The 26,789-nt window shown below is 46.2% G+C and overlaps 1 protein-coding gene across 2 annotated transcripts; it reads right to left on the reverse strand.

Annotated features, from left to right (window-relative positions):
- Window positions 1-1,811: 1,811 nt before the first annotated feature.
- LOC133350940 (uncharacterized) lies at window positions 1,812-26,385 on the reverse strand. Of its 2 annotated transcripts, none has more exons than XM_061565785.1 (12): window positions 26,174-26,385; window positions 25,594-25,733; window positions 23,678-23,975; window positions 22,875-22,982; window positions 22,426-22,468; window positions 19,516-19,619; window positions 18,809-18,848; window positions 16,719-16,813; window positions 13,405-13,534; window positions 12,730-12,929; window positions 11,918-12,289; window positions 1,812-5,553 (listed from the first exon to the last, which is right to left on the reverse strand). In XM_061565785.1, the coding sequence occupies exons 3-12, from the start codon at window positions 23,919-23,921 to the stop codon at window positions 4,505-4,507; spliced, it is 2,385 nt and encodes a 794-aa protein (XP_061421769.1). In that variant the 5' UTR covers window positions 23,922-23,975; window positions 25,594-25,733; window positions 26,174-26,385; the 3' UTR covers window positions 1,812-4,504. The 2 variants fall into 2 exon arrangements, with proteins under 2 accessions (XP_061421769.1, XP_061421768.1); XM_061565784.1 differs by having other exon boundaries at window positions 18,809-18,961; window positions 19,464-19,619.
- Between the last annotated feature and the right edge of the window lie 404 nt (window positions 26,386-26,789).

The raw sequence follows: 26,789 nt of genomic DNA on the forward strand, positions 1-26,789 counted from the left end.
AATGAGACTACCCTGGTCCCTCGAGCCCTCAACTTGGCGAAACAAAAAGAAAACTTGAAAACTCAGGGTGTGAAAGGTGTTGTGAAGATATGAACAACACTCACAGCAAGCGCTGTCACATCAGTGGCGATGACTGATAATCAATAAGAATAATTGATAGTCAATAACCGAATTAATCGAGCGACAATCACGATCTGCAAGTGTTTTGTGACTGTAACAACACTTCCTGAAACAAAAATATTTACGGAGACAAGATTAGTCATTCTCAACGAGTTGACGTCAATTAATAAAATCCCAAACTACTTTGAAAGCCGTTCTTAAACGAACACTTGTTGAATCCATCCACCCTTTCGACGGACAGTATAACGCCGCAAAGTTAAATGGGCTTCGTCACGTTTGGCGGACAAATTCGATTCAAGAAGAACACACGATACTCGTCCCAACACTTTGCCGCTTTGAGCGCGATTGCGCATTCCGTAACGAGTTGGTGTCCACCGAAGCCGCACGCGCCACCAACGAAAACGCAAGGAGACTCAGTCGTAGCCCTTACCCGAAGGGGAGCCTGGCTCGTGGCTTGACAAGTTATCGCGAGACGGGGATTCAGGGATTCAACGCCGACTCGGATTAAACGGCAGTCGCGGGCAATGTAATCCGTGGGAAACAAGGCAGCGTCGCCGAGGCTACAGGATGCAAAACATCCACGGCCACGAGCGGAGGCCACGTCAGCGAGGCGTTACACCCTGGCTCTCTTGAAGCGGGAGTTTGGGGTGAACCCACGTGACAAAACACATGCCGGGGGGAACTTCTTCTGCAAGTCACGTGGGGTGAAACGCCGGACATCATTAACGTACTTCATTTCAAGCTCCCAAAACGTGGTGGTGGGGGGGGGGAACCGACGAGCGACGTTTCGTTCCACGTGCTGGGCGCTTCTTCAGCAGGTGAATTATTCCCGAAGAAGCTTATCAGCGACATGCATTTTTTTTATGAGACATTGAATATCGGCGCAGAGGTTGAGACCTGAGATTAGCAGCTACGCGTTGAGTTTGTTTGACCATGCTTCACCACGCTGGTCAACGGGGGATTGGTGGAGAGGATGATGGTACAGGAATGGTTCTGAGTTCACTCGAAAGACGTGGGAAAGGAGTCGAACTCGAGTGGTCGGGTTTATAGTGCAGTGCGCGATCCATTGAGTCACCCCCCCCCTCCCAAAAATGTCCATGCGAGTGTGGCAGAATGCTTGTGACGTGAACTATGCAGGAAATGTTGAGGTTGTGTGCATACATGTTGATGTATGTTTCCGTGTGCTCATTTATGTAGTATGCGCATGTGCATGCTTACATATAGTTTGTTGTCCTCTCGCACCTCCGCTGTACACGCTTGGCTACATATGGTGTGAAAAGTCAACATACATACATTCATGTAGACACCCCGAAGTAGCCTTTTAACAGACTGTTGGGGGGGAAATTGCTGTTAGCGAGCAGCTATTGAGGCAAGCACGGCAGGGCGAGCGGGTGGGTGGCCAGTAACATGCTCAGCCACCTGTCTCCCTAGTGCTGTTTACAAGCATGGCACCGGGTAACGCATTTTAAACTGAGTCAACGTAGGGAAGAACCCACGACTGGTTCAGATATTAACCACTGTTATCAAGCGTGAGCGAAAATCTAACGTGGGCCGCGGGTTCGTAGCGGAGTGCGCTTACCACTGCAACACCTGTCCCCATACGCATGCACATATACACACGGAGCACGAACAATTTAGCACCTCAAACACCATTGGCGATAAAATGAAACACAGAAAACAACAACACGGCACATAATACACAAGATTTTTATTTCGAAAGATTCGCGACAATTTTTTTCATAATTATAAATTCTTCCGAAGTTGTTTCATAACCCAACGGCAATGACAATCTACATCCTTCGCTGGTTTTCAGTAAATCGACTCCACTAAGCTACCTCAAGGCTGCGGATGCCCAGAGGTCCATGTGTGAGAGATTCGCCACTCTCACCGCTCACCAAAACCATCACAACCCAGCATAAAGAATTTGTTGACAAACCAATTTTGTTTTGCCAACGCGAAGGATTTAGAATCTATGTAGTCGTAATAATCTGTAAAACATAAAAAATAACTGATAAGCGTGTAACTGAATGCAGATGCCTCTTTTGGCAATCCACAACCTACACGGACGGGCCTTCCGGATTGACCAATGTCAAGTTTGTGTTTATGCAAGCGAATCAGGAATCGGTTTTGACTTTTCCGGTCTCATCAGCAGGTCAGGCCCTGCTTGACGACCTACTGCTGGGGGTGCCAGACTTTACGGGGGAGAAGGGTCACGACGGAGGAGCATGAAAACACAAAACCGCCATTTCACACGAACTTCAGCAAGAGCTACAGCAAAGCGGCGTGGGACGCGTAAAAAATGGAAAATGATCGATTCCTCCCACACGTACGGTTCGATGCATGCACCGTGGCGATTCACAAGAATTAATATTAACAAACAATTCGATGAAACGATCACAAACATCGCAAGCGCACACCCATGTGGTGGAAGGGGGGGAGAAGGGATGGGTCTCTTTCGCCGCGACGTGACAAGGTGCCAAAATCACCAGTCTCAGAAATAACTTTGCCTATTTCCTGTGGTAATAAAACACTACAATCTGGTGTGGGCCGCCGACAGCTGCGTCTCTTCGCCAAACTGCAACACGAAGCGTCAATATCCCGATAGCAAAAAACGTTAATCATTTATGACTGCGAAGGTTTTTTCACCGCGTGTACCTCGGCAGGATGTCTAATGTTTCGCCGCACGTGCAGCATTTTAAACATAGCCTAACCCCCCCCACCGTCTCAAACTCGTGAAAGCCACCAAGCTCAAAACGTGACAGCGGACAGCCAGATACGCAGCTCATGGTCGTTTAAATGATCATCAGCCACGATCTGTTCACTGCTCGATGACTCCCTCCAAAACAGTCACCGTGTCCTATTATATCAAAATGCATCGATGCATCTGGCTCCGTCACGAGAGCAGATTTCATCACTCCATCTTCTCGGCTCAGTCGGGCATTCCTCCTTCCTCCGCCTGCCAAACCATCCTACGTCTCGACTATTGGCCGCCACCACTGTCAGCATCATCACCATCCCCCCTTCGAGCTATGTATCCCACCCACGCTCACTTTAACTCATCTTGACAGTCAATGGTTGTCTCTCTAACTTGCGTGTATTCTCAAATCCCACAAGTTTTACTCTTCCTGCCATCTCGGCATATATCCTGGCGTTGCGCCTGATCATATTTATATCAGTGGCTCTTTTCAGCTTGGGTATATACAATATTTACAAAAACGTTTTCCGAGCCCCTCAAACGAATAAATGTCAACCAGTGGACGGAAGGCCTGACAGTTCAAAACCAGAGCAGGTTCATTCTCGCTCTACTTCCGTGATGGTGCAGCATGCTCCGCTGCTGCACTCAGAACAAGGACTTGGAACAATTTCTCGTCACTCAATCATCGAGGCGTAACCATGCCTCGCAATGAGCCACACGAATAAGAGCCGAATGGTTCTCACCGCTTTACAACTTAGGTTGAGTGCGTGAAAGTGTCAGCTCTGTTTGTCCGTAACTCGAGTGGGTGGGTGGGAGGGTATGATAAAACTTGCACAGATGATCAACTATTCATTATTTTTTATATCATGTTGTGTTCCTATTGGGAAAATTGGCCAAATTAATAATCAGAACCTTTAATTTAGGCTCTTTTTCATAGATGTCCAGCAGATTGATCGGAGGATTACCCAAAATTTGGCGATACAACACAGAACCGTTTCAAGGATTCACACCGTGCAGATGTCGCCGTCTCGTTTCATCACAGTCATTCTGGCCTCCTGGAATTAATCCTGGTTTCCTAGATTTTTTCCCCAAAGTTGCTTGATGTAGTTTCAAGCCGAAACTTTCATGGAGACATATTTGCTTGTGAGAATGGTAGGCTCAAATAAATCTAATTCAGTGTCGGTTAGGTGGAGGAGGGTATTAATGACACAAATTTGGGCAGATCATTACGTGGGCCTAACCAATTAATTCCATTAAAAATCGTATTTTCTGTGAAAACCTGCGAGTTAAGTTAGACGCTACGTGGCGTTTTGCTTCGCGGCTCAGAGGGTGACTTCAATTTTCACCAATCAAAAACTTCCCCCGACAAACGTTCATTGAGGAGCATCACAGAATCCCACGGCTACTCGTCAAAGTGTCTTCCTCGTTTGGGTTTCCTCTTTCGTGAAGGATGTTTACTTTACACCGGGGCCTGTGCAGGGGGTGAAAACAAAAATCCAGAGCAACAAGATTGTGTCGATGTGTCCTTCTCCCTGCCCGACGCCAGCACCTAGACGTCCAAAGCATCTTTCTTCTCACGACACCAACGGCCAAACCACGGGTCAGCATCGCTGGTAACCGCGCACGCACTGCCACTCCAGGGCGATGTCCCGGTAAAATGCAGTGGCCCAGGAAGTCTCCTCCCTCCTCTCAGCGCCCACCGTTTCCCGCAAACGACGACTTGGCTTCTCCCTTCCACGGCACCTCTGGCCCACGCCAATTGCCGTCGGCGACGCTCTGGTTGTCCCCAGAACCGCCTGGAGGGTTCTGTATTCGCGAGTATGGTCCCAGGGACGGCCTCATCACCGGCTGCCCAACCGGCATCAGTGGTATGATCCTCACGGGCGGTTTGGCTGGAACTTCGGGTTTGCCCTGCTGCTTCAGGGACATTACTGAAACTCGGTTGTAAGGTTGGGTCGTTGCAGAGGTCGTTGCTGGGGTCGTTGCCGGAGTCGGGGTCGGAGCCGGAGTCACCGTTTGTTTTGGAGCCGAGGTCAACGGGACTTGAGTCAAATTCATTGGAGAAACTGCTGGGGTCACTTGCCATTCTAAAGTAGAAGGGACGACCACCTTGGCACCTCCGATGTTAAAGAGCTTATGGATTTTAGCCTGCAGCTCCTGCTGCTGCTGTTGTTGAGCTAGAAGCTTTTTATCTCGTTCCTCTTGCTGTTGCTGCTGACATTGCTTCAGAAGCCGTATCAATGAAATGTTCTGCTGCTTTTGCTGCTGCTCTTGTTGCTGCTCTTGTTGCTGCTGCTGTTGCTGCTGCTGTTGCTGCTGTAGCTGCTGCTGTAGCTTCTGTTGCTGCTGCTGCTGTTGCTCTTGTTGCTGCTGCTGCTGTAGTTGTTGCTCTTGTTGCTGCTGTTGTTGCAGGGACGGCTGGCTCGGCTGCATCGGTTGCTCCTGTTGCTGCTTCACGAGTAACAGCTGTTGAGACAGCAGTTGCAGCTTCTGAAGCTCCGACAGGTCCGACTGCTGCTGCTGTTGCTGCTGTTGCTGCTGTTGCTGCTGCTGTTGCTGCTGTTGCTGCTGCTGTTGCTGCTGTTGCTGCTGTTGCTGCTGTTGCTGCTGGTGGTCTATGCGCTGTTGAAATTCAGGCTGGCTCGTCGCTGAAGGCAAAGAGGAGGGGCTAGCCGTGGCTACCGCCGCCACTGACGTGGGTCGAAGAGCCACAGGAATTTGGGGAGACAGCACAACGCCTGGTTTGGAGAAAACAAAACAGTCAATAACAATTACGGGCATTCCAGAGCTTTAATATCGACAATGGTGATAATTGTACGTGTCGTTGTATCGATTTTCTTTAGAGCGGAGTAGGCTAGAAACCCTCTTAAGGAGGGGGGGGGGGGTTCTCTCTAAAGCTTGCCACTCGAGGCGAACACTGTGACCGACTCGCAGACGGATGGTATAAATGAAACGTTTAATATAATGCAGATTGCCGAGGGAGACCGGCAGTCATAAGGGAATGATTTAGATATTAGGTACAGGGTTACCCCTCGATTTACGTACGTTCGGTTGACGTAATTTTGCGTTGACGCAAATTTACAAATTATGCACACTTTTCAATGAACGAAATCGAATTTCGGCGTGAACGATATTTCACACGGCACGCACCACGAGATCATTAAACAAGAGCCACACGTGTGTGTCATGGTAGCCCTACAGTGCAACAGTAACGGCCTCAACTTCACCTTTCCAATAATATCCAACGTACAGCAGATATATTGGCAGAGTTCCCTAACAAGGTCAACTATTTTTGTTTTAAATATATTTTTTTACGAATGTGTTCTTTCTTTTTATATTGTACGCTGCGCGTAAGTTACCAATCTTGCAAATTTAATCAGGCATTATAAAGTTACACAATGGTGATTTCGGAAGCCTGTTTTTAAATATATTAATCAAGTGTCTGCGATTCGGATCCGCACGTCACAGCACCTAATGTGCACAGATTGAAAACTTCCCCTCGATGGGCACGTGGCACCGGTACGTGACGATTTTCATTTTGATTTGATAACAGACAACGAGAAGCAAAAGCTGAAAAGTCCACAGAGAAGCATGATGAGACGCATACCACTTGGAATCCCACTGAGACACAGGAGGAGAGAACGCGTGGATCAGGTAACGAGTGCAAATCGCAGACATCGTATTCAACGTTAGGGAATACCGAGTGAGTTTGAGCAAGGACACATCGTGCCGGGCGAGGATAAAAGGCTGATGGATGAGACTGGTGACAGAAGGGCAGTCAAATGAGCGATCGTGCCCAAGAGGAAGGGATGGAGAGATGAGGCCAGCTCAGGTGCAGGAGTGAGATGGATTATGGCAGCGCTAGAATTCACCCAGTTATGACAAACAGCAACATTTTACATCGAGGGATTTTTTTTTAGTGCAGTCAGCAGTGGCTGGCCTGAGACCTTTTAACTCGCTGAAATTTGAGAACCCGCCTTAATCTGTGCGAGTCTGTGGGTCTCTAAACAAGTCTGTGGGTCTGGGAGTTGATTGGGTGCCTATGCGGGTCTATGGATCTGCTATTAAAGTCGATGGGGCTCTTTTTGAGTCTTTGCTGAGCAGGGCCGAAACCATGAACACTCACTTGAGAATCCAGTTTAACCCTGGGCAGCCGATACCTGGATTTAAACCCAGTGCCTGCGCGCTACTGGTTCAGCATCTCCGACATTTCAACCAACCAGCCACATTTTCTTTTAGTTTATTCGATAGCCGATAGGCTAATTATTGTTATGTTTGGAAAGTATATTTTTTATATCCATCTAAAGATATCACCTTACGTAAACTACAAGACCCCTTCAACCGATATCTTGGAATGGACCACAGTTTAGTCATGTTGGGCAAAATGTCATGAACTTTCTTTATTTAAGAAAAAAATTATTTTATACATTAAGCTACATACCAGGTGATGTTAGCATGTGTGAGTTAATATGCATGTGTGGGTGTAAGCATGTGAGTGCAAAAACAGACAAAGGTGAAATCTTGCCTATGTACAAATGCTCAATTCAATGTACATGGCATACACTGTGTACAATCAGAACAGTTGTAGCATGCATCAATATGGCAGAACACACGCGAACAACAATTGTCCCATCAGCATGTTAATGTTATGTGGGGGATCTTTGTCTTTCTTACATATCAGTATACATTCATTGATGTGTGTATACGTGTGTGTGTGCACACATTTCTTCGTAAGGATATTCTTGGGCATATCTCACATTGTCATTATATACAAAGGATACTTACATCCAAAGGTTGTCAGATCTACGAACATCACAATCTGTTTTGTATAACACCTGCACCGTTGCAGGACACCCATGAAATAGCATCTCTTTGGGCCATTTACACAAAAACAAATAAAATACCTATCTATACGTGTTTGAACTCAACTTCTCCTTAAACAGACGGGTTTCCCAGCGTGTTCATTTGCTTCAACAGCATAACGCAATGTGGATTTATACAGACGTTGTAGATATATTTAGATGAGAGAGGAAGATGGTCATAGGCGGAGGGAACGAATTAAGCTCTCGAGCCTGGACTTGTAAAAAGGAGTCGACAACATGGACGGCTGTGGGAAGAAAGTTTCGGATTGTGGGGGAAGTTAAAGAAAATGAGTGACGAATCATAGAGCAAAAGCTGACCGGGGGCCTGGACAGAAAGTCTTGGTTACTGGAGCAGATAGCATATGAAACAGAGCAGAGTGAGATGAGAGGGAGAAATATAATAGTGCACGGAGAGTAGTAGAGTGAGATGAGAGGGGAAAGGTAGGAGAGTGCATCTGGGGAGTAGAGTGAGATGAGAGGGTGAAGTAAGAGAGGGCATGGTGGAGAGGGGAGTGAAATGAGAGGGGAGAGGCAGGAGAGTGTGTGTAGGGGGAGTAGAGTGAGATGAGAGGGAGAAGTATGAGAGGGAGTGGAGTAGGCTGATTTGAGAGGGGAAGGGTTGGCAGTGTGGGTCTATGGAGCATCTCGAAGACAGTGAATGTGATCTTGAAATTGATTTAGGATTGGACTGTGAGCAAGTGGGGTGTTGTGGTCTGAGTGGCAGCCGAAGGATGGCACACACCAGAGGGAACATCCACTGCGAGAATTGGAAAAATAATGCAATCAGCTCGTGTGCAGGACCGTACATGCTGGCATGTCACGGGTAGGCTTTTATTCATCCAGCAGTGGATATACCACAGCGGGTGATCATGATGATGATGTGGTTGGGTTTGTCAAAATGAACGGTTGAGCGAGTGGACAAAGGAACGGACAACCGCAAATGAAGGCAGTCTCTGATCACATGACCTCATCTCATCCATGCAGAGATCCCCATATAGCCTTCACAGACTATTGGGGCAAGTGCTGTTAGCGAGTACCTATGAAGGCCGGCATTGCACACGAGGTGGTGGGTGGCCAGCATCACGCCTGACCACCTTTGTCACACTGCACCACGTATTAATTTGAGGCCGAGTCGACCTAGGGAAGGCCGAAGGCCAGTTCAGATAATCGTCACTAGTGTTGGCCGTGGATGGGAATCGAACTCGGGTCGCCTGGATCGTAGCACAAGGCGCTTATCGTTACACTACCACTCCCCTCATACGACACACACAGACACATAAAGCACATATGACAGCACGAGTTACCAAACAGCGATAAGCCTCCAGAAACATTTTTAGACTTATAGTTGTAGAAACGACAATGAGTTTTGACCTCTTCATCCTTTAAGCCACCCCGCGACAATATATCAGAGTGGCAGACAATCCTTCAAGATGCCGCACGGATCGCTTAAGCGCTTTAAGTGTTGCGGGGCGGGGAAACTCGGGTTCTGCGAACATTTGGCCAATGACCTTCTGAGACCCGAATATCAATCATAGAAGCGGCGCTCGCCGCAGTCCACAGAGGGTTCCCGCAGGCACCCTTTAAATACGTTGGGACCGGCGAAGTGTTTGACAGCGATTTGTGCGAATTGACGGGGCGGATGGATCGCTGGGGGGTTTGCCTTCGCAAATTCGCCCACGGGAAGGAATCCGCCGGGCGGGCTTTAAATGCCACCGGATACGCGGCATAGGAACACGTCCTAAAACAAGCGCGGTGCTGAGGAATCCATCAATCTTACTTTGAAGGGACGGAGGGAGGGAAAGCGAACAGGGAGAGAGAATGAGTAGGGTTTGGAAGCTGAATTCCAACAACAAAAAGGCACTGCGCTTAGGAAAACAAATGGCCAGATGGCCACTTGACACCCGGCTCCCCGCTTTTCTCAACGTCACGTCTGGGATGAGAACTTGGCACCGAGTCAAACGGACAGTGGGGCAGGATTTATTTTGGTCGTATTTTAATATATATATTTTTTTATAATAATAAAAATCCCCCCAATTTTATTCCAATGCGCACGACAAACGAGACGAAGGAGAGCTTTCACCTGGCTATCAGTGCACCACCTTGTGTTGGAGACGCAGCATGGGATAGATCACTTTGTCAGGCCGTATTTAACACGATGGGTTTTCACAACAGCCATTATCAGCAAGCGACACGGCCGAGACCTTCAACTGAGGCCCAAGTCCTGAGAAACTGGTTTTAAATGCGGGCGGTTGGTTGAATCCTGGATTCGAAAACCCAGGATTTCAGCGGTGCCGACTTAAAAACACTCCAACTTCTCGAGCCATCAAGGCCTCTTGGCATGTGGTTTTAATGATCGAAGGTATGCAAAGGGCATAGGCGAAAATGAGAAACTCGCCCACGAAGCAAGCAGCAGTCATGTTCACGCGACCGAACGTGAAACGGCTGTTGTTTTTTATCTCTTGAAAACTTTATTCAAATATGGAACGATTTCAAAGTGAGCGCGCACGTTCAATTTGAAATAAAACCGAGACGCTTTGTCCGTTGTTAAAAGCTAAAAGAAAAATCAAACTAAAAAGTTGCACATTATTTTCTTGAAAGGGTTTTAAATTGAACGAAGAATGTGACATCGGTTATGGTGACATATGCACCCATTCCAACGTCTCACGTCCACTGACAATGAGCGAACGTGGGCCCAAGATTATTTATATAGCGCACTTGAAAAATAATTACACTTGACATGATTTTATACGCAGTTATTTTTTGGCACAAATGTTAAATTATTTAAAAGCCTTTTTTTACATAGTGTAAACAGACCGTTATCCTGAAAATTATCATCATCTACATCTGTTACATTTCATCACAATGAGCATCATCATAGTATACAGTGCCAAACTAGCACAATAAAACTAAAAATATTTAACACCAAACATTGCATTGTTTGAGAGAAATTGAGAGGTTACATTTTAGATACATTTTAACGCATTGAACCAAACCCATATGGTTTTCCTTTATAGACAAATGTGTAACTATTATATTTAGCCTTGTAACGAGGGCGGACAGCACAGACGTTGAAGCATATCAGTGGATGCACTACCCTTCCCTGACAAGGTCACCCTGTGTGGCTATCAAACTGGACAATGAGAAGTCACGCTTGGATTCAAGTAGGAATCTCAATGTATGTCAGGATTCTGTGCATCGTCTTAAGTGCCACGCCGGGAGATTGAAAGGCCGCCACCTCTGCAATGCAAGCGCAGTGGTGCTAACCGTTACACCGCGGCAGTTTCAAAGACAAGACGTGCATTATTATCGAGGAACATTTGTTTGCATGTTTTACAACAAGCATGTGGTTAAATGCAGACCTGATGCATTGAAATAGGTGTCTATTTGGTGTTTGAACATCTTAACACCTCCTGTATTACTGGCAGAAAGGGTAAAATCTTTTCTCTCTTCGTCATCTTGACACCAGGCAAAAAAGGTTCCATAGATAGCGTCCCCTTTTAATGGTAGGCACGATCCGTTTAATATAAATATCACTCACCCCATTCATCGTTAACAGTGCCTTGCAACGGAAAAAGTGAAGGAGAGAGGCAAGGTTGCTGTGGGGGGCGACTTCAATTCACACAGAAACCACCCCCACGAGCGTAAGGAGGTGGCTGCACGACGTCTCAACTACCGCGCGCCGCCCAGCGCAAACGAGCGGGCAGGATGGGAGACCTAAGAACCCTGCAGTGTGCTAACCATCGCGATCGCGGCCGAGCCCTGCGACCAGATTTTCGTTCAGTGGCTACAATCGCGACCCATGCCTCGCCAACCGTCGTCACTGGCACGCCGGTTCCGGCTGCCGTCCTGCCCGACTGTGGTTTACCGCGCCTCTGAATCATTCTCCCTCTCTCTCGAGATCAAGCGAAGACTGCTACGCATTACAAATTCTAATTTCTTTGTTTTGTCGTTCAAGAACCCAGATTCCGAAGTGAGGGAGGGAGGGAACAGCAAATAGTGTGGAACCAAACTTGGAGCGATTCACCCTCAAAATGAGGGAGCGGACCAGTGCGGTCTGAGCTCACTGCCCGACCGCGGTAGGGGTAACAATCAAAAGCAGTAAATTTATGAGGGAGGGGGGTGGGAGAGGGGGGGAACAAATCCAAAATTCTCATTGTTGTTATTATCATTGTCGTGCACACAATCCCCATCACATCCACCCACCCCACCCACCTCGACAAGAAGCCAATGTCCACCTTACCTTCTGCAGGAAGAATGGCGCCAGCAGCGCTACCACCAGCAAGCTCGCCATTACCAATGCCGCCACCTCCATCGAGGTTCATCAGGGCCTCCTTGCGCCGTTGCAGATAGCGGACCACTTGGTCGATCTCCTCGGCCGCCAAGTGGCGGCTGTCCACCAGCAGGTAGAGCAAGGCCGCGATGGAGGCCGGCGGGATCAGGCTGTCCTCGTAGGCGCGACGGAGGGCCATCTCGCGCGCCAGAGACTTCTCCGCCGCTTCAGTCGCCCCCCTCGAGGCCTCCGCGTGCTCCGACTCGCGCCGGGCCAACACGTACTGCTCGTACCGCTCACCGATGAGTTCGATGGCAGCGTACTCCTTCATGTTGCGGTGCTCTGTGGGTTTTGCGACGTTGGGGATTTCAAAACAAACAAATAGTGCGGAAAAACTAAACCTATTATTTATTTTATCAGGTAAGGCCCACTGAGATATGTAGCTCAGTAATAGCTCAATTAGGTGGCTTATCATATGGACATTTATAGCCGCCAAATACTCTAAACGCATGATGTTCATTCTAAATGGAGGGAAAAACCAGAGGACTGGGAGAAAAATTAACGCGACCACAGGGAGAGACATGCAAACTCCAAACATACAACAGGCGTCAGGGTCAGGATCGAACCCACATGACCTACTGTATACCAGGCGAGGGAGTTAACACCTCTCCACCGTGGTGCCCTACATTTCCCCTCTTCCACTGAAACTTCTCCTCCTCCCCACAGCTTCCCTTTTCTCTCAACAACCGAGCGAGCAAAGGGTGACACTAACACGCCCGCACCTTGCTTGCGGCCGTGCAGGATGATGACGGTGCATGACTTGTAGAGCTCGTGCTGCTGGGAGACGGTGATGATGAACGGCGTGCCGCTCTTGCGAACGTCCTCCATGGCCTCCACGAGTGACTTTTCCGTCTTCAGGAAGATGAGGTCAACAGAGAGGCCCAGCCCCTGGACTTGGCAGCCAAGACTCTCTGCATACGCCCTGTGAGAGCGTGTGCGTGCGTGTGTATCATTATCAGACACATGGGTGTGACAAACGCACCACCCTGCCGCCTTGCGTAATCAGCTCATTCCCCAAGTGGTTCGACTCCCGAGGCGTCTCCTCTTGAGCTTCCACATGACAGGGCCCACAATCTAGGCAAACGCTAATGGGCCCCCCCTGCCAACACCCCCTGCAGTATAAAAGAGGCTCCTCTCCATAACCAAAGCTCCCAGAGGCATGATGTGGCAGCAAGCGATCATTGACGACTGCACTGCACTGATGAGTCCTCGTGAGGATGACAGCGTTATGCAGGTTTGTATTCACACCTCCGATCCGCACCTCCAATTAGCACAGTTGACTAGGTAGAGTGCGAATAAAGTTCAACATACATACAGGACATCTAATGAAACCGAACTCGAACCGACCCCTGACCCCCCAGCCCCTCGAGTCAGGAGGCAAGACACCGGCGGCGTACTTGAGCATCTTGTTGGTGACGACGACCACGCAATCGACGGGACGCTCGCGCTCCAGCTTGAACTGCAGCTCGTCGTAGAAGCACGAGAAGAGCTCCTGCCTCCTCCGCTTCTCCTTCGTCAGAGCGTCCTCTGCACGGCGCAGGCAAAAACAAAAGGCGCAGCGGGTCCCCCTTTTCAACGCGGTCAAAATAGTAGGAGACTATTACGTTCCTGAACAGGTTTCTGCGTCAAGGAAGTGAAAAACGCATCGAGCGGAAAAATAATTCCCCGTTTGTAATGCGGCGGTAAAGCTTGGCGAGATACGGTTTACGCACACACAGCGCAGTAAGATGGCGGGACGAATAATCGAGAGTACGCCACACTCCGCGTTAGCGCATTATTCCGCATACCGTGTCATCATACCACTCAGCCGGAGAGCTCGAGAAAGTAGTTCTTCGTCGACCGCTCAGGTAACTGCATTACTGCAAAAACCCGCCGTGTGAACACCGCGCGTTAAGCGAGGACTTACCATACAGATTGCACAGAGCAACATTTCAAATATGTTATAGTTTTTATATTTAAATCTGTTCATTTCGTAGGAATACTCTCTTGGTTCTTTTTGGGGCTTTGCCTCTTACTCAAAAGCTACTATCGAGTAACTGTTCATATGCCGATTTAAAAACTGATAATCAAAACACGTTATGTAAGTATGAATTCTTGTCAGGCCCCATGGTGTTGAGGGCAATCTCCAACCATTATTAACTCTCACCTCTTTGGCCTCTCTATTTGAGTATAATGAAAAAGGGCCAATGCCCCTAACATCTATTACATTTTTATTTTAAGGTTATGGTGTTATTGACTAATGTGTTGAGTTTTTCGTTGTTAATTTTGCTCATGCACCGCTGCCTAAGCATCAGCACACTGGACTTGAGTTATATAGCTCTTTTTCAGAAGCAACCTGGCCACAAATGATATTTCAAAGAAGTGGCTTACCATGTGGAAATTTATAGCGGCCAAATACTCGAAGTGCACGGGGAAAACACGCCTTTGTCAATCCACTGCTGGATGATGGTCTTCCAACGCATTGACGGTTGTTTGACCAGACTTCAGCACGCTGGTCAGTGCGGGTTCGTTACGATGTTGGGCACGGTGTTGATGATACTCACGATACGATTAACGTATTGATAATGGCAATGATGGTGCTGGTGATGATGATGAGTGTTGATTTCAGTAAAAAGTACGTGAATGAATAGACGATAACGATGATGAAGACAACATGATGATAACTATAATTGTTATATTTTAAACTAAACTATTTTATTTAATTTTACCTGTTAAGGCCACCTACATTATAGCTCGTTTTTTCAGAAGCGACCTGGCCTCAAATGATAGCTCAATAAAGTGGCTCGTTACGTGGAAATGTACAGCAGACAAATACTTTAAACGCATGTTGATTCTAAATGTGGAGGGAAAACCCGGAGGACGCGGAGAAAAATCAACGCGACCGCGGGGAAAACGTGCAGACTCCAAATATACAGGCGTCAGGGTCAGGATCGAATCCACGAAATCCTTGCATACCAGGCGAGGGAGTAATCATCTCACCACATATACATATAGTACCCATTACATCTGGTCGCTAATGGGTGCTATATGTATATGTTTACATATATCCAGATGGTATTACGTAGATTGTCAGCAACAGAATTATCTATGGAAGCACACATTCCGCCTTCCATAAGTGGAATTTAAAGTCCAGGCTCAAGATCTTCCTCCTCTCATCTACCTATGACCCGATTGCCTCTTTATAAAACCAAGATGCCCACGGTTTCTGCAAGGCGTCTTGACATGCAGTCACATTTAATTGCTATGTAAATCCACGTTCCACTACATAACCATCTCTCTCTCTCTGCGACACGTCTTCATTCGCACATCTCTCACATTCTACCTCATTCTCTGCTCTAAAAAAAACACGAACACACCCAAAGAATATGAATTCCTGCAGTCACGAAAGCTTTAAGCCAAGATTTACACTTCTTCAAATTATCTAGATACACGTTCCCCATATTTGTACAACGCACTGAGATGCGGTCACAATAAGTGGCATTACAAAATCCAAATCTCGTATCGCACTGTACATTTCAATTTATATCGCTCTCTCGAAAAAAGAGTTGAAAGTGTTTGTGTATGAGCTCCTCTGTATGCCCATAGCGGTGCAGGCACTGATGATCCAGCATGATCCAATATCAATCAAACGGCAATATAAAGGTCAGCACATTCAGAATCCAAATATGTATTTATTCTGGAGGAATCTGATGTCCAGTAGAGGCCTTCATTATAGCACATAAATGTACAAGTACATAAACGTGCTATGATGGGTCCTTTCCTGAAACGTTCCCTGTGATATTTTTGCTCCTTTTAAACACCACAGTTTAATCAACGAAACGAGTTGAGTTTTTGTTGTTATTGCCGTGTGATTGTGCAACAGTGCCAACGTAGCATCACCAAACAATCTGCAGTATAAAGGTGGGTATGTTATAACTATTAACCTACTGTATTGGGAAACTGGCAACATTTCTAATAATACAATTAGTTACCCCAAAACGCAAGAGATACAAACCAAAGCACACAGAAATGTTTGCATATACACAAACACATTCTGCCGAGACAGCTACCACCAGTCTGTTTCCGTACTGATAAGTAAACATTGCACAATCCGTGCATATTTATTAACGTTTTTTTATAAGATGCAGCAGGCCTAACAAAGTACTTCAGAGCACCATACGCAGAAAATCTGTAAGGTTTTGGTTTATATCTAAATGGGAGAATCTCGGCGGTCAGGCCGCAGTTCTTCAGGAAAAGCGTTCCAGATCTGAGGGCCGAGGACCAAAAAATGTAGACGCGTGATTTTTCCTAACTTTTTTTTCGTTAACTGATTTTTGGATTAGGCCACGTCACGACTTGGCCGAAATGTTGTGTTGTTAAAACCCTCGACCAACCGACGCGGCCAAGCAAAATTAAATCGCCACGTGTACAAAGCCTTGAAAACGTGCCAAACAATTACATTGACATCGATTGCTAATCGGACCAAGTGCTTTGAAATGGAAAATTGATCCCAAGAAGTATTCCAACATTGTCCTCAACATCCCTCGTATTTATAGTCAGGGCTATGCATCAGCCTGGCTTTTGTCTGGTTTGGCACACCACACCCAGTGTACCTCCCACTGTGGCTGCGTGGCTACGAATCACGTGCTACCGGAAAATACCGAGCGAGAAATCAAGCCCCGTGCGTGGTCATCGTTGGACGCCAGATTTCAGACACAGAAGGGTCACTTACTCAGCTCTCGGGAGTCTTCGTATCGCTCGAACAGAGGGTCGCCACGGCTCTTAAAGTAGCCATCGTAAGAAGGGAGTTCGCTCCTCTCAGCTCTCCTGCAATCGCAAAACAAAATTAAGAGCCAAACACTCACGATGGCGAGAAGGCCTTGGTGAAAAATCTGCAGGATTGTAGGCACTTGTGCAATGTGTACTTATATATTTTACTTATTTTTATTCATTCTCAGTGACTTGCTTACCTTCTCTCTCATTTCACTATCGTTGATTGTATTAATTCTAGATTTGAAGCTTTCGTGACTGCAAGGATTCATATTCTTAGGTTTTTTCGATAAAGTCACGTAGGTATAAAATTAAAATTAATAAAAGTAAAATAAAATAAAAATTACGACGTTTCGGAAGGAACACAAGCTTCCGTCTTCAGGTGGAACAGTCACAGCACGATAGCTTTTTTTTTTACTTTAATTAATTTTAATTTTTTACCTACGTGACTTTACCGAAAAAAACCTAAGAATATGTTGATTGTATTGTTTGCTGTTGTAACTCGCTGACCATGTGCCCCTACTAGACATCGGATTCCTCCTTCCAGTCTAAATAAAGATTCTGAATTACCGCCACCACACACGACCTGCCGGCGATTTGGTTAAAAACAAGAGGTTCATCCGCGTAACTGAATTCTTCCTAACTCGGCAGAATTCCACAGTAACAGGATAAAATGCAAAACGATCGTGTTGTTCTGCAACTTAAGCAAAGGGCCACACTTTCGATTGCTCGTAAAGTTAACGAAAATATATTTTTAATACCTTTGAACATGACACACGCACAAACCTACGAAAACCAGCATGAGCCAAGAGTAAAGTGCAAGCGAGCAATTATTTCTACTGCTCCCAAGGGGTCCCTTCGTGGAGTAATGGCTGTTAATAAACGGAAATCGCAAGTCAACAGAATGCATGTTAATAACCTGCGCTTCACGCAAAAATTTTCCGAGCGCAGTGTGCGACGTGTTTAACAACTTAATAAAGGCTTCGCATACGACACCCATCCTTTACGCTCACCGCACCGTGCGCCAAACTGTGTGCAAACACTGGAGACGTTGCCGCAGTCTGGCGATTCGAAGATATATCGGACAAAAGTAAACTTCCAGAGTCAATATCGTCCGTTTCTTTTGTAAATATCGTCAGATTGTACTTGTTATTATTCTCGCTTGCTCATCCATAAAAGAGCCTCGTTGAGTCTCAAAATTATTTCCCAGGACGGTCCCTTGGCAAGGTGTTGCGGTACTGGAGCATGTATTGCTCGGTGTCATCTCAAGAGAGGAATGTGCAGAAAAGAATGTTCAGCGTTTGGATAATTCGTCAATACCGGTTATATCATATGGTTTGCGCTTTCGCCGATGAGAGAAAATGTGAGAACCCAGAGGAAACCCGTGCACAACAGGGGAGAGAATGTGCAAACTCCAGCCCCGAGTCTGGATTCAAACCTAGGCTTTTTTTGCTACAAAGCATGAGTGTTACCAATATGCCCACATTACCAACCATTAGTATCACCCATTTTGCTAAACAGTCAGTCATGATTAGAATAATTAATTGTAGATTTATGAAAATTACTTCTCGAGATAAGAATAATTATAACATAAGCACAATGATGAAAATTGTCCAAACAAAACTGGTAAAACGTTATGTTAATCAACAAGTAATGACTTTACATTCCAAATAAACATCGCTTCTTCGCCAAATAACATGCATTGTTATAAGACCGGCGAGTCATTACACACCTATATTCAGAATTGATTGATATTTTAAATGCAAAGCAGGTTTCCCGCAGCCAACATTACAATTAACAATTGACATTTGGGTTATACCTGTGTTGTAAGACCCTCCACCGCCCTCGAAAGCCAAACATAATTCAATTTATCAATAGAATTGTTTCGCCAGAAAATCACATGGCTTGCATCCCAAAACAATTGTGGATCACAATACTGCCTACAAAAAAAAATATCTATTCTATTTGGAATTGATATAGTGCTATGTGCTTATCGTGCCGTTTGTTGCCGACCGCTTTACATGTGCTTAGCAACTATGATAAACAATATACCTGACATCTATGTGCCGATCATCCCCTCCTCCTCCTCCGCTTCCTCGGCTGATGGAGCGCTGTGCGTCTGGTTGTCTGAGTTCCAAAGTTTCTGGGATTTTGACACCAGCGGAGGGGCCAGGCTCTCTCCCTTCCCATCGTGAGCCTTGACTCCTGAGCAGAGATCACAATCGAAGGGGGGGGGGGGGTATGGAGGGGGTTCCATTATTGTACACATGTTTGTATCGAGCAGACTGAAACCCATGCTGGAATGTGCAGAAAGAAGATACAGTAAAACCTTGGATTGCGAGTAACTTGGTCTGTGAGTGTTTTGCAAGACGAGCAAATTTTTTTAATAAATATTAATTTGATAAACGAGCGAGGTCTTGCAATACGAGTAGTACGTGCATACGCTTTGTCTGCCGAGCGTCAAGTGATCACAACTGATATGAGTGTTTTGGATTACAAACAAGTTTCTGGAACGAATTATGCTCGCAATCCAAGGTTTTACTGTATTGTGTTGCCTTCCTCTATTAGAACTATTTTTACTATACACTAGATATTGCACAGCGTATACCATTGCCTTTATATACACTATATGCTATACGCACAATTTTTTTATTGCATTAAATATACATTATGTACACATGCTTAGGAACGATGAAAAACAAAGTACCTGACATCTATGCGCCGATCATCCCCTCCTCCTCCTCCTCCGCTTCCTCGGTTGATGGAGCGCTGTGCGTCTGGTTGTCTGAGTTCCAAAGTTTCTGGGATTTTTACACCAGCAGAGGGGCCAGGCTCTCTCTCTTCCCATCGTGAGCCTTGACTCCTGAGCAGAGATCACAATCGAAGGGGGGGGGGGATATGGAGGGGGTTCCATTGTACACGTTTGTATCGAGCAGACTGAAACCCATGCGGGAATTTGCAGAAAGATACTGCGTTGCCTTCCTCTATTAGAATTATTTTTACTACACATTAGATATTGCAGTGTATTCCATTGCATTTAATATACACTATATACTACACACACAATGTATTTGATTGCATTTAATAAACATTATATACTACACAATGTATTATATTCCATTTAATATACATTATATATTTCACAATGAATTATCTTGCATTTTACATTACATACTTTTCCATCAAAGCAACATATGACATCCTTCCAACACCAGTTAATCTTCACCAATGGTATGGTGAAGATCCGGACTGTGCCCTCTGTTCCATGCCAGCCAACCTCAGGCACATTCTCACAGGGTGTAAAACAAGCCTCACCCAAGGACGCTACACTTGGCGTCACAACCAAGTCCTTAAAAACCTTGCGTCCGCCCTGGAGGACAAGCGAGCTGCCACCAACTCCCTACCACCCCCAGCAGCATCACACCCCTTACGGACGACCTTTGTCCGCGAAGGGGCTAAACCACCGAAGAGCGGCTCTACACCAATAGAGCGAGACCAGCTGCGCTTGGCCCGCGACTGGAAAATGCTAGCTGACATTGGCCAGCAACTTGTGTTTCCTCCGGAGATCGCAACCACCACCCTAAGACCTGACATGGTGCTCTGGTCCCGTTCGCTCAAGAAGGTCTTCATCATTGAGCTCACAGTACCCTGGGAGGACTCAGTAGATGAGGCTTATGAGCGAAAACATCTGCGCTATGCCGATCTAGCTGCCGAAGCACGGCATCATGGCTGGAACACAGAAGTCCGACCAGTGGAGGTGGGCTGCAGAGGTTTTGTGGCAACATCTACAACCAGACTGCTTAGAGACCTGGGAATTAAGGGCCAGAGCCAGCGTTCGGCAATCAGAGCTGTATCGGAGGCGGCAGAAGGCAGCAGTCAGTGGCTCTGGATGAAGAGGAAAGACCCCAGCTGGGCCCCAAAGTGAGAGGGCCAGGAGGTATGCAGTCAACAATGCTTGACTCAGGGAGGAGGACGCCCCTGCCATGCATAGTCCCATGGGATGTTGGCTATCAACAACAAGGCAACTCCTATGACTAATTGGGAATGGGATGCAAGCGTAGGATTGATCACCCTGTCGCTGGCCGCCTTTGGGGAGGGTGTATAGTATGAAAGGCCGAAACACCCTAGGAACCAAAGGGTCACTACTGACGATGCGCTCCCCAAATTTCACCAGGCTCACTGTTCATGAACTCTTGGAAGTGCTTGCACAAAGGATAGTAACATCTCATCCTGTGTTCTTTGGAATCATAACATTCCAGTGCATTTAAAGTATAAACCACATCGGGGTATTGCAGTGCACTTAATACACAAGGTCTATTACACAGCTCACCTCACCCATACCCCAAGATCCCAGAATTATGTGTTAATTGTGTTGTGCACCATGTGATATTTTTCTTTCATCTTTGGCTAGTATTTTAAACCTTCCCGCTTGAATTCATGGTCCCTGTTAGTGGTTCAGGAGGGGCGGCATGTGACTGATAGGATGTGTAACAAATACTTTTATTTTAACGTGAACAGATATGTGAATGGGCCATATTGTCACCTTATCTATTTGACTACTTATGGTCTCCACAAAAAAACCATGAACGATTATTCTGTATAGTTTCATGTCGAACTAGGGATCTATTTTCTAACATGAAGGGTCTTTTCCCACAAACATCTTGCAGTTCACCAGCATCGGTTCAAGCAAGCCTGACTGTTGATGACACTGAATATAGAGGTTAGTCCTGAGTTTGCTTGTGTTGTACCAATGCTGCTATGATTAAACACTCCCAGAGGGCTGGGTGGTTGATGTGATGTGAAAAGACACCGTTTAATTTCTCATGCCGAGGGCTAGATATGCGAAAGGAGGTGTACCGCCTTGCTTATTTATGTTGCCACTACAGAAAACGAATCAGTCTTCAACAGTCAGACTGACGAACGCTACGATCCCATTCACGGTCTGAGAAATACATCATTTATTGAAAATATACACTGCCCAAAGACATCGTCATTCAGTAACCCTTTATTTAACCCACGTGATAAAATAAACCCAATGAGACGCGTGGAACCACATTGCCTATTTTTCAAGGGCGACTTGGGTTACATCAACTCGTTTCAAATGCACAAAATATTTTGAATGTAACAAATCTAGCCTAAATTTATGAAAAAAAACCCATGTTTAAATTAGGTCAGACGCCTGTCAGAAGTCTGCTCACCGAATAAAGCCCATTGAGCTATGCAGCGCCCTTTTCATCGGCCAGTGGTAACAAAACTGTACGAAAATTACCAATCAAACGTGCCATTAAACCCAAAAAGTTAATCGTAACAATAACCTTGATTTGAAGCTTTCGTGACTGCAGGAATCCATTCTCTTTTTTTTTATTTATGTTTAATTTTGTTTTATTTTATTTCTCACTACGTGACTTTACCGAAAGAACCAAAGAGTATACCTAACAATAATCCTAATAAAAGGTGAACCGCACTTTGTAACTTGAAATATACAAAGAATACAATTTTTGGAAAACAAGTGACTGGATTAGGCAAAGGAGAAAATTGTAGATGTAATAAAATATAAACTGGCTGAAGGCAGACAAACATCATGAAACAGTCTAATCAAAGCATTTACGAAGATATCATCGTGAGTGTTCATATCCTAGGCCCCATCGCTTGTGTTTGCAAACTCTTACTTTGTTTGGTACTCAACAGCATTCCTTGATGTAAAAATAACATCTGCAAAACACAAGATAAAAATACGAATCATAAACACAGTTCCACATGCTGGCAAATTACATTTGTGTTTCTGAATTGTATTGGGAGTGGTAAGGGAGCAATTGAGTGGTTCCTCCGCTTCATTTATCCAAATTTCAGCGCTTAAAATTAAAACATCGCTTGGACTATCATGCAACGAACATTGCTCTCATGCGGAATGTGGCAATGTGCTGTTCTCTACGGTTTAAACCGGAGGTCACTTAAAGGGGATATTAGGGCTAACTCTGATATCTGCTTCCATGAACTGCTTTGCAAGAGACCCGAAGACAGTTTATCCCATGATGAGATGTCAAAAGCACCATCGGGATAAAATTGCGGTGGGGGGGGGGGAAGGTGAAAATGTTTTAAAATGAGGGCGTCCACGTACCGAGATGTCTCCCACAAATTGTTTGCTTGTTTGCAGCCTTGACAGCGGCGTCCGCATCCCGTGTACGTTTGAACTGAATTAATAAACGATCCTTGAAGACCTCCAGCCCTGTCAACAACAACGACCACCACTGTCAGATATAGGGTGCCATGGTGGTGAGACGTTAACTAACTCACCTGGTATGCAGGAGGTCGTGGGTTTGATCACGACCCTGATGTCTGCTGTATATTTGGAGTCTGCACATCCTCTGGTTTTTCCCTCCACATTTATAAACATGCATTTAGAGTATTTGGCTGCTATAACTTTCCGCACGATAAGCCACTCTGTTGAGCTATCCATTTGTGGCCAGAGCACTTCTGAAAGAAGTAATATTTAAAAAACTTTTTAAAAACACGCTTTTATGAAATGCACTAGTAATAGAAGAACTCCACGACTCCAGGAAGTAGCCCTGAAGCTTGCTATAACATAAGGGACCGTGGCCAATTACAGCCAATGTCAGTTGACCGTGGACAATTAGACCCAAGCCGAAACATAACATATCAAAAAGAATGTTTAAAAATATCTATTATTTTCTTTTTTTATGATAGAATATAGTAGTGTCATCAGTATGACATAAGTATACCAAGTTTGCAGTCGACACATTGGGAAGTGGGTTAAAATTGAGTTACAAGATTTGGGGATACAATGACAACGACAACAACAGACAGTGAGTTCAATGAAAGCGTGTAAAAAGAGCTAACACAGCTCAGTGGACCTTTACCTGCTAAAATTCAAAGTCGTTGTAGTTAGTTTACGCTACTCACACTCAATCTTGCCGAAGCGGTCGAACGCCTTGCGCAAGCTCGTGGGAGAAACGTCCCTGGTGTTCCGCACCCAGACGCTTCTCTTCGCCACGTCGACAGCAACGGCGCCGTTGATGCCACGTGCACCGCTGTCCTTTGAGCGTTCGCGACGCCGACGGCCGCCGCGGCTGCGCGAGCCGCTACGGCTGCGGCTGCGGCTTGCCCGCAGGTCATCCTCGTCGAAGGGGGAGTACAACCGCTGCATGGTGGTGGACGCTAGCCGGGCCACGTCCTTCCCCGGGTTCACCTCCTCGCCCGACTGGCAAGCGTAAACATCATTGCACGCAGACACAGGGTGCGCGTGTGAACTTTTTTTCCGCACCGTACGTAGGCTAGCCGTACTAATCGAAGGTGCGGGGGAAGGAACTAACAATATTATATGTAAAAAACTGGTTAAAAGAAATGGGTTTTCAACCTACATTTACAAGGGGCAATGCTCCAGTGGCTTTCTGAGCCGTGCAACTCAAAACGCTCGACGTGCACCGGGATTACGATCGCAATTCGTTTGCTCGATTAACCCCTCCGGAGCGAAGTGACAGATATGTCGCCATGATGAAGAGGGGAGCAAATAAACTCAATCATCGGCTATCACCTGGTTACATGCAGGACAGCGATTGTCAATGGCCGGTGATGCATATGTGTTACAGAACATGATACCGCATTATATAAATTATATAACGTCACATGGTCAAATAAAGGGTGGGTCGTAAAATGCATTACACCTCAACAGTTGTCACTTGGGTCACAGTGAAATGCATCGCAATTGGCGGTGATGGATAGAGCACGTCAAACATTTAGTCGACATATTCATATTCTTTGGGTCTTTCGGTAAAGCCACGTAGATAGAAAAAATAATTTTAAAATATCACGTTTCGATCATGATGACGATTGCTTGCGTTGCGATCGAAACGTGATATTTTTTTTCTATCTACGTGGCTTTACCGAAAGACCCACAGAATATGAATTCCTGCAGTTACGAAGGATTTTAAGTCAAGATTTAGTCTACCTCTTAAATGAGCCGCGATAATGCTAAACAGTTAATACTGGTAGGAACGAAGTGGACCAGACCACCAATAGATTAATGTGTCCGTCCGTCCGTCCGTGTATCAACATCGCCCCCTACTGCAAACACTTGGCATGACCCTACAAAAACCTTTAGACTCAGTGACGCTATCCTGGTAGCAACATCGCCCCCTACTGCAAACACTTGGCATGACACGTGTAACATTCCCTTATAATTCCCTGAGAAAGCTTTTAATTAAAACTTTGAAATTAAATAAAAAAACTCACAGCGCCCTAAAGCCTACAGCTAGGCCTAAAGCCTAGAACTAGGCCTCAATCTCTCCCTTCGTATCGTCCGATTTGGTGTAGCAACATCGCCCCCTACTGCAAACACTTGGCAGGACCCTACAAAAACCTTTTGACTCAGAGGGGCTTTCCTGGCTTAACAAGTGTAATAATAAACTTCGCTTCAAATTTACATTACTGCAGAAGGTGGTGGTGGGTGGTGGGGGGGTGGTGGTGGTGGGGGGTGGTGGTGAGGGGTGGTGGGAGGGGTGGTGTTGAGGGTGGTGTTGGAAATGAAAGACGAGTCTTTAAATCTCACAGCGTTTCTTGTCAAAACAAACACTTTTAATTAACGTTACACTAGAATACAGTAATTTTTTCTTTAACTCCTCTATACCCGGTCGATATCCCTGTACCGGTACTAAGTATTATTCCTACCAGCCCACCCCGCAGGGTCCTGTTTTGACTTCGTTTAACCTGGCGAGAACTCATGAAAGTGGCAAGGGACAGCAACGTTTTGGGTGTTGTATTTGGGGGGGGGGGGGGTGGAGGAGGAAGTGGGGGGTGGTTTGAACAGATGTTGACCTTACGCAGGCAGTGGGCCCACACTCTTGCTAAAGACGTCGCGGAAGCTTTAACGTCCACCGTGCAGCGGACGCTTTCAGAGCATTCCGCTTCAAACGCCCGCAGCGATAGTCAGGGGCGGCCGTCCGATTCGAACCGCGAAAGTCTGCAACAACATGGGACGAAACGTGAGGGGAGGGGGGGGCGGATTAACTCACGACCTCATTCAGTTTGGGCCTGTGCCGTTGTCACAAAGTCAGAGTAATCTCAACGGTGTCGTGGTTAAATGCAAGTGCACGATACAGTACCCCGGTGCTGTTACGCTGGTTAAGTAAAGGTAACGAAACGCAATGGGCGTCCCGAATCAGCGGCTCGGTTAAATAAAGTGCAATGCATCTCCGTGAACAGGAACGCGATACAAAAATTCGACGTATTCATGATGAACAATATAGCCGCGTAGATAGAAAACAAATAATAAGAAGATATCACGTTGTAAAAGGGCATGACGCATTAATTATAGTAATAATAATAAGCTTAATAACGATGCTAAATGGCATCGTAAGTTGTCGCGAAGTGGTGGTGTACGGAAACAGGGCTCAGCCGTACCCGGCACAAGCCGCTCCGGGGCAAGAAAATAAACCTTCTTTTGATCCTCTTTCGTCGGCGAAACGATACAGAAAACACAACTTATTAGACGATACTACATACGTGTATGTATATAAAATAAAGGACATCTAAAAGCGAAAACTGAAAGGGCATTAAAGGCCTCACGACTGTAGGCCTCAAACGAGCCTGTGAGATGGCGGCCGGCAACGCGCGTCACGTGACGAAGACGCGAGAAAAGGGGCGGGGCTCCGGGTGAGGGGGGCGGGGCTCCGGGTGAGGGGGGCGGGGCTCGGACAGGGGGCGGGGCGACGGAGGGAGGAGGCGGGGGTCTTGTGTGAGGGGCGGGGCTGTGTGTCAGATTCGGAATCAGTATCGAAACTGCAGGTGGAATTCGAAGAGCTATAAAGCTCACTCAGGTTAAGAACCAGGCTACAGCCTAGATTATAGACTGCCAGTACGTTCACTCAGTTTAGTAGCCATTGCTACAGTCTACACTATAGACTGCCAATACGCTCATCAAGGTTAAAAACCAGGCTACAGTCTACATTATATACTGCCAGTAGGCTCATCGAGGTTTAAAACCAGGCTACAATCTAAATTATAGACTACCAGTACA

This window comes from Lethenteron reissneri, chromosome 35 (assembly GCF_015708825.2).
Source record: "Lethenteron reissneri isolate LAM-NWPU_2019-01 chromosome 35, ASM1570882v1, whole genome shotgun sequence".
NCBI classification, from domain to species: Eukaryota; Metazoa; Chordata; class Hyperoartia; order Petromyzontiformes; family Petromyzontidae; genus Lethenteron; species Lethenteron reissneri.